Below are 10747 nucleotides of genomic sequence, written 5' to 3'. Positions count from 1 at the left end.
TTTGATTTTCCCCCCACGTTGAGGTTAGGTATTTAAACAAAACCCAGATAAGCTGCCTGTGCAGAAAGGATGTGGATGCAAGACTGGAACTGAATTGGAGGTAAGGAAGGGGAAATGGTTGTCCAATCAGAGGCTGAGAAAAAAGGGGGAGATAAAGAGTGAAATCATGATGCCAGAGCAGATGCAGCCTCATTTAAGGATTTTTGTATCTGGGTGATGTGGATGCAGGAGCTGAGAGACACTGCTGTCGGCTCGCTCTTCACAGCCAGTCTTTCTCCAACAAAGGTGGCCAGAGGCGGACGAGACCAGGAGGAGGAGAGGGGGGGGTCCATCACAGACAGAGGTGCCCCCTGTCTCCAGACACCTGCTGCTGGCGAGCGGCTGATATTGAGGACACTGTACGACTGTGTCTGTGCATGAGTGTGTGTGTGTGTGTGCATGTGAATTAGCCAAAGAGAGAGAGCAGGGGGCTAGGAGGAGATTTCAGCCCCACCGATGCTCCACCGCAGGCGTGAGGGGATCAGGACTTTCTTCCCTCGCATCTTTGCATCTGTGTCCCAGCAGGAGGAGGAGGGAGGACGCACAGGCACGGACCACAGAGAGGTTTCCAGGGGATCTTGCACCGCTCATGTGAGTCCACGTCCATGCATTTCTAATCTGCTTGCACGTTTTACACCTTGCATGAAAAGGGAAGGCAGTGGGAACATTTGACTCTGTACTGGTAATGTGCTGCATATGTTTTTTTTTGCAGCATTAATATTTCAACAGAATATGACTGGAAGGACACAGGACGATGGTTGTACCTGAACAGGGTGTTTAAATGACCTGTGATAGGTTATAGACACATATAATAGTATGATATATAATGATATTTGTATAATCCATATTATCACTCGTGTTTCCTTTTTTCCTGTGGAAATACTTCCTCTATATTAAACATGGCCGTCCTCCAGCTTATTCTCAACCTCAAGTGTTACAGCCAAAACCACTTAAACCAATTGCCACTGTCGTTGACTCTATCAGTTGCAGCATGGTTGTCATAATCCCACTCCTGGCAGGCTGTAGCACATTTTGTCTTCACAGTATCAAGTATAACCTCCATCACAGACTGGGAATCCTCCGTCATTCAGACACTGGGGATCTGTATATATAAGCAGAGAAGTACAATAGGACTTTACGTGCAGTTAAACAGCCACAGTTCACCAGCCAGTGCAGACCTGTACTGCTGTTATTCATGTGACACCAGTGCATTGTGATAATGCAGTTGAAAGTCAGCATCAAACCATGGAAACAAAGAGGCAAGAGTGCATCTAGAAACACTATTGATAATGCACATGTTAACACATTAGTATTAAATCTATTTTGTTCTGCTGACTATTGTTATTTTCTTAGGGAAGCCATCTTCACAAGCCTTTCCTGGCTTCTCAAATCCCCTGCACACTGTTTTAACTTTTGTTTTACTCTATAGTTTTTTATATATATAATGTGCAAATAAACTATATGCCGCATGTTTTTTCCCCCCAAATCTTCATCGCTATTTGAGTTCTGGTTTGAACTGAAGATTTTTCTATTAAAACCATTGGTTACATGAAGCATGAGTGTGAACAGAGATCAAAAAATGTCGGTGGCTGCATCAGTCCGGTGGGATTAAGCAGCAGCGAGCAGGGGGATTAAATGGGCTGAAGGTTGTCGTCCACCCTGGCCTCTTGAATTCCAGCAGCGACTTCATATGACTTTATATTTGACTTTCATGAGAATAGAGCTGCAGAAAATGGGCTCTGTCCGACTCCGTCACATGCCTCTCACATGTGCCCCTGTGGGCAGGGGGATAAAAAGCCACGTGACCATGCAGCGTTGGTATCAGCCCCTAAATTGTATAGAAAAATTGTTCATTATTTGGATAAAAAAATCCTCCCACAATGCCGACTTTTCCCTCTGCCATCATTTCAAACACGTGTCTCGGTGGTGCAGTCTGTTGTGAGGACACTCATTTCATTTGACAGCTTTCATCTGTTGTAACAGATTTTCATTGAGAAGTGGTTCCTCTCTTCTCTCCTGCAGGCCCCTGCTCTCCTCTCTGAGGGATGGGCACCACAGAGGCGACTCTACGCATGGAGAACATGGAAGTGAAAGACGAGTGGCAGGATGAAGACTTCCCCAGGTGGGTGCCTTTTTCATTTCTATTGGTCATCATCTGTTCTGCTCCGTTACTGTGAAAAACAGGACTGACGTTGAAGGTTGAGAATATAATGAAGAGAAGAGAAGCTTAACGCATCTCTGTGAGCTGTGGGTGTTCATACCATGTGGCACATGTTTGTGAATTTGTGTTTGTACGAGTACATTTGAGTTTGAAGGTAAATATTTAATTATCTAGGATTAAATATGTAGTTAATTACAGATTGACTGCTAATTACCAATATAGGCAGAGTTGTATGACTTTCAGTTTGGTTTACTTTGTGTAGACTCGTTGATACTTATATACATGTGTGCTGTAAGTCTACCAAAGACATTATGTTTTCATCTGTGTATGTTTGTTAGTCAGCAACCAGTTTTCAAGACATTATATAGATGGTTGTGGTAAAGAAAGAACACAAAGATTTTCTTTAGCATTGTCAGACCGGGCAGTTTTTCTTTAACATTTACATTCCTTTCTCAGAGAAAAAGGATTGAATCTTGATGAAAAAAGCCAGGCATGTTTCATGGACTTATGAGTGTTTGCAATCTGATTAAAATGAAATGTGGATCCTGCTGGGCCATGGTGGAGCTAAGTGCTCGTGTGACATTCTGCTTGAAATAGTGACACTTTCTATTATGGGAAATATTGATATCCTTATGTTGTGTACGTTCTGCTTTCTATGCATTAATAGGGCAATATATTAAACTATATATCTGTCCTTGTGTGAAATGATTAGTACAGCGAGCTTTAAGGTCAGGGTGACATTTGATATGATGTTCACAGTGAGAGGCTCTGAAATAGGAAATCTGATCGATGGTCTGTCGCAGCAGGAGAGGAAACTGAGAGTAAGATAATTCATGACATATATTTTAGTGCAATCAAACAAAAGCAATTTAGAAATTGCAGGCGTGGTATTTGAGGATGAGAGGTTTGAATGAAAATCTTGATGCGCAGAAAAAGAGCAGTCAAGAGAGAGACGTGTGATGCTAGTTGGTGCTGAGCTCCCTCCTCCCTCCTCCTCCTCCTCCTTCTCCTCCTCCCTCCTCCTCCTCGGATGGGAAGCAGGAAGCCAGGGAGCAGGTGCACTGTGGTCTCAGTCTACGTCATGTGACGCAGCAGCAGCCACTGATCAACAACACAGCATCGCCAGGAAAATGGTGGCAGGATTTTTGGTTAAAGGCAGACAGAGGCTGAGAAATATTTAGCAGCAGATGGATTATTGAGGTGTAGCCTTAGAGTGCTGCTCATCCCTCATCAGCTCAGAAGACTGGGAATGGTTCAACAAAGCAAACACAGAGGTGTGTGAGGTTAAAAGGCTCATTTGAATCGGCTCTTGACAAAAGCAGTATCCTCCTGAAGGTAAGCATCATCAGTTCAGCCTGATATTGATGTAGCTGCACGACAAAGCAGCCATTAAAAAAAGAGATTCTCTTGCTATTGTTGAACAAATAAACCCCCATCAGTCTGTTTAGTCATAGAAAGGGGCTTTGATTCTGACAAAGGGGGTGTTGGTCTGTTATTCAGTGCAAGTCTCCTCAGGGAATAGATTCAGACTGTTCAGCTGTGGTTGTGTCTCTGGGCTAAAGCCAGTGTTGTTGGCTGAGGAAGGGCACACACACACACACACACACACACACACACACACACACACACACACACACACACACACACACACACACACACACACACACACACTGTCAAGCACTGTGCTCCTGCAGATGGGTGGGAGAAGCAGTTGGCTTTCACAGGAATGCAGCTAAAAACTGCCCCCTGCTGAATAACACTGCGCTGTAGCTCCCCGCTGCAGCTCTTTTAACACTTAACTGTACGAGACTATTTTCAGTCCTGTGGTCTCTTGTGGTGTTGTTGCTGATCGACACTAAACCACTCACGAAAGGCCATCTACAATCAATCAATCAAACTTTATTTATAAAGCAGCTTGTGATCAAATCAAATGTGATTCAAAGTGGTTTACATGTGACTGACTAAACGTAGGATGTTAGAATGTATTTTAATTGGTACAAATGAATGACTTAAACTGATTTAGAGACAAGTTCATACCATTAATAATAGAAAAGACGACAATAAAATATAAACAAGCAGTAAAAAACACAAATGAAAAAGTATTACATAAATTACTTATAGGCAACTTCATAAGTATAAGGTCAATAAATCCTAAATATATAAAAATAAATGACAAGGATCATTATTAATTTTTTTGTTAAATAAACAATATAATTATTTAAAATAAATAAACTTGATAAAACGCTACATTAAAGCCAGACTAAATGGCTTTTTATTTCGTGTAAATTAATGTGCATATGTTAATTCACACACACAAACACACACTTATATTAAGAGCAAGATGTTGACCTTAGCCCAGGTTGTCAACAGTAAATAACATAGGTTGGAGACACACACAGAAGCCTTCTTCTCCTCTCTTCCACTCGTCTCTTTGTCCTTCCTCCCCCTTTCCCCTCAATTTTCCGCCCTCTGTAATCTTCATCTCTCCCCAAAGAGACGTTAATTACCATCTCTATCCTCTTCAGCTCGCAGCTCTTTTTAGTGCTTATAGCCAGATCAGCGACAACATCCATGTCTAATCCTATTCACAATGTTACATTTTGCTGTGTGGACAAAATCATAAAGACCATAGCATGTTGGAGAACAGTGAAGAGAGAAACAAATTAATCGTATTAGCAATATTTATGCTTGCTTTACTTCAATTTTGATTTAGAGTGGCAGACTCACACTTGTTTGGCAGAACCTTGACTTCGTGTTGTATTATACAGTATATTTCATATTGAACCATATATTCTTTTTAACAAGCACAGTCATGGTTGTTTATTTGTGCATGTTTCCCTACAGACCACTACCAGAGTACGGAGACATGGATCCCTCCTGTGGTCTCACAGACAACAGAGGCTGTAAGTGTCACTGACAACTGGATCATCACTGATGGACGGATGAGTTTCTTCATGGTTTCAGTTATCCTCTCCTCCTCTCTCCTCTCCTCTCCTCTCCCCTCCCCTCCTCTCCTCTCCTCTCCTCTCCTCTCCTCTCCTCTCCTCTCCTCTCCTCTCCTCTCCTCTCCTCTCCTCTCCTCTCCTCTCCTCTCCTCTCCTCTCCTCTCCTCTCTCTTCTCCTCTCCTCTCCTCTCCTCTCCTCTCCTCTCCTCTCCTCTCCTCTCCTCTCCTCTCCTCTCCTCTCCTCTCCTCTCCTCTCCTCTCCTCTCCTCTCCTTCCTCTGCAGCTCCCCCTAACTCCCTGAACGTGAGCCCACCCGGCGGAGGAGATGTTGGTGGGTCCTCATCCCACCGTAAGCGCCGCACGTTGCTCGCCCCGGATATGAACCTGTCCCTGGATCACAGTGAGGGCTCTCTGCTGTCAGAAGACTTCCTGGACACACCAGACGATCTGGACATCAACGTTGATGACATGGATACACCAGACGAGACGGACTCACTGGAGTTCATCACCAATGGGAACGAATTGGAGTGGGAAGGTCAGGGGTTAAACATATATTTGCACGCCTGTCAACTATACCTTTTATTAGATTTTATAACTCTCACTCAGATTCAAGATTATGTTTTCAGGTCATCGGAATACTAAGATCAGTTTCTCACGCACTGTAATATGCTGAGGTTTGTAGAAATAGTGGAATCTTATATGTCATATTTACCTTCCAATTCTAATGTTTTATCAGATTTTTTTCTTTGTTTCACTTTATCGTAATCTGATGGAATTTGGAATTAATTAATTTATGTTTCGGTAATTTTATTTATGTTATTATTTAAAATGTTACATGTAAAACAGCATAAAATTAAGTCTTATTATATATATATACACTAGGATCAAGAATGTGTTTTTTAAGTGCACAACCCGTACCCGATTTGCTTTTACAATCTGAAAGCTGCATACTATCCACAGAATGAGAGTGAAACTATATTTACATTTACATTTAATCAAAAACTAGCAACACACATACGGATTTTAATCCTTAGGAAGAAACACAAATATACACAAATATCATTTCATTAAAGCTAGTGATACTTTAATCAATCACTCAAAACCTCTCTTAAAAGGAACGGACAATACATTTTACTATTGGGACTGTGCAGGCTGTTACATATTAAAGAGAATCATATTTTCGTGTCTTTTTGTGTTCAGATGACACTCCGGTGGCCTCGGCCAAGGCAGGTCCCGCTAACGGCTCAGGAGACGTGGACGAAGAGGGGAACACTAACAATGGACGCCTCTGGAGAACAGTAGTCATCGGCGAACAGGAGCATCGTATTGACATGCAGGTCATCAGACCCTACGTACGGGTCATCACACACGGAGGTCAGTGAAATCCATTTGATAACTCAATGAAGGCCTTACTCTCTAGTTAAATACAAAGATTAATTTATTCAGTAAAACAAACAACCTTTATTATTAGTATATTAATACGTTATTATCAGGTAAACACCAGTGAGACAGACGTAAAGATCTCATCATACCTTAGTTAACTGTTGCTGCCGTTACAGTGTCTGTGATTTACTGGATCTTCTCTCATCAGGATATTACGGAGAAGGACTCAATGCCATCATTGTGTTCTCCGCCTGTTACCTGCCTGACAGCAGCTGTCCAGATTATCACTACATCATGGAAAACCTCTTCCTGTGAGTTAAAAACGACTGACTTTTACATTTCAAGTACAAGCTTTGATGTCGTACATGAATGGATTATCTATATAAGTATAAGCTCCCAAATCAGAACTGACTGACCTATGTTCACCTTGTGGGAAATTGGACAAACCGTTTTCTGAGTGATCCTTTCATGATCCTTTATCTTCTGAAATCAGTGTTTAACAAATCCTCACCCCATCTGTCCTCCAGGTACATGGTGAGCAGCCTGGAGATGCTGGTGGCTGAAGATTATCTGATCATTTACATGAACGGAGGCACGCCTCGCAGTAAGATGCCCGGGATCAGCTGGCTCAAGAAATGTTACCAAATGATTGACAGAAGGTGAGGAAAAGGAGAAGCTACAGGAAAACAAACTGCTGCCGAGCCACACATGTTCATTTTAGATGAAAGCTCTGCCGACTGAATGGACCTGTTATTTGTGTTGTCATGGCAGATTGAGGAAGAACCTGAAGTCTCTGGTCATCGCTCATCCAACGTGGTTCATAAGAACAGTCCTGGCTATTTCCAGGCCTTTTATCAGGTGATACACATAGACACCAATAACTGTATGGTTAAGATGGGGAATCCACAAATGCCTGTGCACAAGTTAGATGCTTTTTGTTATTCTGATCAACGTCCACATCAATTATCTCTGTCATAGCTAATTAAGGCCCTTTTAGTTCATGAAAGCCCTGGACATTGTGGACTGAATATTATTTTATGACACAAACTCTTTATGTTGCAATTTCAAAGAGGTTTAATGTGTTGACAACTGCCTTTTACACTAAAATATAACAAAAATTGTTCATTTATACATTATCGGTACTATGATTTAACCTATGATTTTGTTCTTGTTTTCTCCTCATCCATCCACAGTGTGAAGTTCATGAATAAGATCCAGTATGTCCACAGTCTGGATGAACTGGCCGAGATCGTCCCCATGGAGCACGTCCATGTCCCAGAGTGTGTGGCGCAGTAAGTGTCTCTGACCACTAGATAGAGAAGTTGAGCTACAGGAGTGATTCTCAACCTGTGGGCAGCAGTGATACTCTTGCTGTATGTCTTGTAAAATGATTATTTCAATGTTATTTAATTGAAAGCGAAATTAAATTGATAACGCAAGTTTTCTGAAAATGGGCTGAGATGGAAGGATTGACTTTGTGAATTCAGGATATTACAATGTTACTCATTTTCAGATTTGACGAGGAGAGGATTAATGTCCGGAGGGAAAGGTAAAATAGATCCATAATTGTTTTATCTAATTTCGATAACAGCACTCACATCTCGTAACAATATAATAGCTATAAGGAATGACACTCACACTGTCTGTGGCTGCAGGATGGAGCAGGAGCAGAGGCAGCAGGATCAGCAACACTCAGTCTCCCAGGAGACAGTGAAAAAGTCTGCAAGGTACCAGTCCTCACTGAATTTAATTTCATATTTAACATTTATCTAATTGGGGAAACTGTCTTCATATATGTGTGTGATTGTTTCTCTAATTTTCAGGCCAAAGTCGGTGATAGCAGATCAATAGTTGTGAGAAGGACAGAACTCTGCAGGTGGGTAGTTTCCTCCACTTCTTTATTTATTATCCACAAGGTGGCACTGTACTTTGCAATGGAACATCCACATTACTGATTGCATTTCAAACTTATAGCAATTCCACATTCCAATGTCATGTTTTCATATATTTCAATACAGACACAGGATTTAGAGCAGAGTTACATATTTCAGGACACCTTCTCTTTGGTCTCTGTTGGATTGCATTAATTGGAATAGAATACTTGTATGCTGTAATGCTGCTTCAGACTTTATCTGAGCACAAGTTGTGGTATGTGCATGGGAAAGACATCAACACATAAATAACAAACCAGTTTGTGTGAGTGTGTGAGTGGGTTCATTCTTCAGCCTGATATTTATAAACAAGTTTCATCAGCCCTTCTGAGTGGAGTTTGCGTGTTCGTACTTCGGCTTCCTCCCACAGTCCAGACACATTCAGATTGGTTTCAGGTTGACTCTAAGATTGACCTTTATAATTAGCAGTGTGTTAATGGATGAATGTTGAGTATCTTTTGGGATCTTTGCTTGAGTTTAATCTAAGTTCTTAAGTTTTTCCTGCACACAGCACAGGTTTGTAGTCGATGCAACACAGAACAAACCTTGAGGGAGAGCAAATGTCCGAAAAGCTGATGTAAAATTGTGTCTTTCGATTCCAAAACGTAGGCTGCGTGATACAAATGGGATTTTCATGGACAGCCACCAGGAGTAAGTCCTATCCACAGCAATATAGAGCCTGAGTGTTAAAGCGTCTGAGCTGGTTTGAACCTGCTGGTTTAAGAATTTAAACAGTCGTGTGCTGTAACTGTCTGTCTTGCTGATAAAGGTCATACGACTGAAATTCCAATGATAGTGTATCCAGTGTGTCACGGGGTCAACATACAGAGACAAACAATCACTCACACTCACATTCACACCTAAGATCAATTTCGATACTCCAATTAATCTCATCCTAACCCGCATGTGTTTGGACTGTGGGAGGAAGCCGGAGCTCCTGGAAAAAACTCCACACAGACATGAGGAGAACATACGGACTTCAAAAAGAAAACCCCAGCTTGGACTTGATTCATTATGTTGACTCAAATATAATTGTCCTTCAAAAGATCAGGCGGAGACAAAGTTCATAAATATATTTTACGGAATTACTCATTTGAATTTGATCATTATTTATTGTTAATGTATTTATTTGACTTTAGCCTTAAAAGCAACATGTTTTCATATTATCCTGTTTTTCATCTACAAACATCTATTTTTCTTTGTGCAGGATGTGACTTAGGTGTTGAGCATGAAACCTTTGATTAAGAAGCAGCTTCCTTATTCTACCAACAACCAGCTGAAGATTTGTGCCATCATCCTCGAGTCGATACTCTGAGCGCTCCATCTCTAATCCCTCTGTCTGGAACCCTGGAACCATCTTGTTCTTTCTCTGCGGGAGGTGTAGATATCACTGGGGAAGACGCTGCTCCACTGAGCTTCAGCACTTTGCAAGAACTGTTTATTGAGGAAAACTGAGTTCATCAGTTCATTACTGGGCTGTGTGGTCTCCCATATTGAAATGTTACATCATCCTGAAGCTCTAAAACGTGGGAACAAGGACATTAATCCCTCTACAATAACTAAAATAGTAGAAAGTTGTTATTTTTTATTCCGCAGCTTGTTAATAGGAGTTAATTCACTGCATTACCATAAGAAATGCAGATGTTTGTTTGAAATCAAAATTGTTTTAAGAGTTCTTTGCAACCTTTTCATTTGACAAGAGGGTGGGACTTGAGAGGTTGATTAGAAACTGTGCTCGTGTCTGTGTGACATCACCAGATCACTGTGATCACAGACATTTATACTGACGCTGTTGTGTCAATATAATGCAGATATAATAATGTTACTCCATATGATCAGATGCCTTCATCTTTTATTTTCATTTTTTTGCCAAATAGCTGCTGTATAAGTCAAATGCTCTCTTATTGTATTGACATTTTGAAGATGTTGAAATGTACTAACACTCTCCGACATATCAGGATCATTTAAAGTTCTTCTTACGGATTACACAGTTTCCTCTGTGGCCTTCCATCTGTCGTGTGACCTTATGTCAGGATGTGCCTCAGTTCTCTGTGCGTTCATAGAGGAAGCAGAGTTTCCATCTGCTGAGAAAACCTATAGGAATCATACATGTTTTAAACTACCTGCACATTGATAAGTTATATCTGTCTATCTTGTGTCACATGTGGCCACACAACAGATTTCCTACAGAATAATGTGTGAAATCTGTGTAAGTGACTGCAATCCAGACAAAATAGACAGATGTTGCCATTTATGGTTCTATCAGAGTTTCTAAAATGTCTACGTTA

At 41.2% G+C, this 10747-nt stretch overlaps 1 protein-coding gene across 1 annotated transcript; it reads left to right on the top strand.

The window, feature by feature from the left end:
* The first annotated feature begins 572 nt into the window (after positions 1-572).
* Positions 573-10317, top strand: atcaya (ATCAY kinesin light chain interacting caytaxin a). Its single transcript, XM_061078408.1, has 13 exons — positions 573-630; positions 2062-2161; positions 5045-5103; positions 5429-5680; positions 6346-6519; positions 6737-6839; positions 7056-7187; positions 7300-7386; positions 7722-7820; positions 8042-8077; positions 8184-8255; positions 8352-8404; positions 9667-10317. Exons 2-12 carry the CDS (start codon positions 2085-2087, stop codon positions 8377-8379), a joined length of 1119 nt encoding a protein of 372 aa, XP_060934391.1. The 5' UTR covers positions 573-630; positions 2062-2084; the 3' UTR covers positions 8380-8404; positions 9667-10317.
* Positions 10318-10747: the final 430 nt, after the last annotated feature.

The sequence above is a fragment of the Limanda limanda genome, chromosome 9 (genome assembly GCF_963576545.1).
Source record: "Limanda limanda chromosome 9, fLimLim1.1, whole genome shotgun sequence".
Classification (NCBI taxonomy): domain Eukaryota; kingdom Metazoa; phylum Chordata; class Actinopteri; order Pleuronectiformes; family Pleuronectidae; genus Limanda; species Limanda limanda.
The sequence above is the reverse complement of the archived record's forward strand: the minus strand, read 5'-3'. Positions and strand labels throughout refer to the sequence as shown.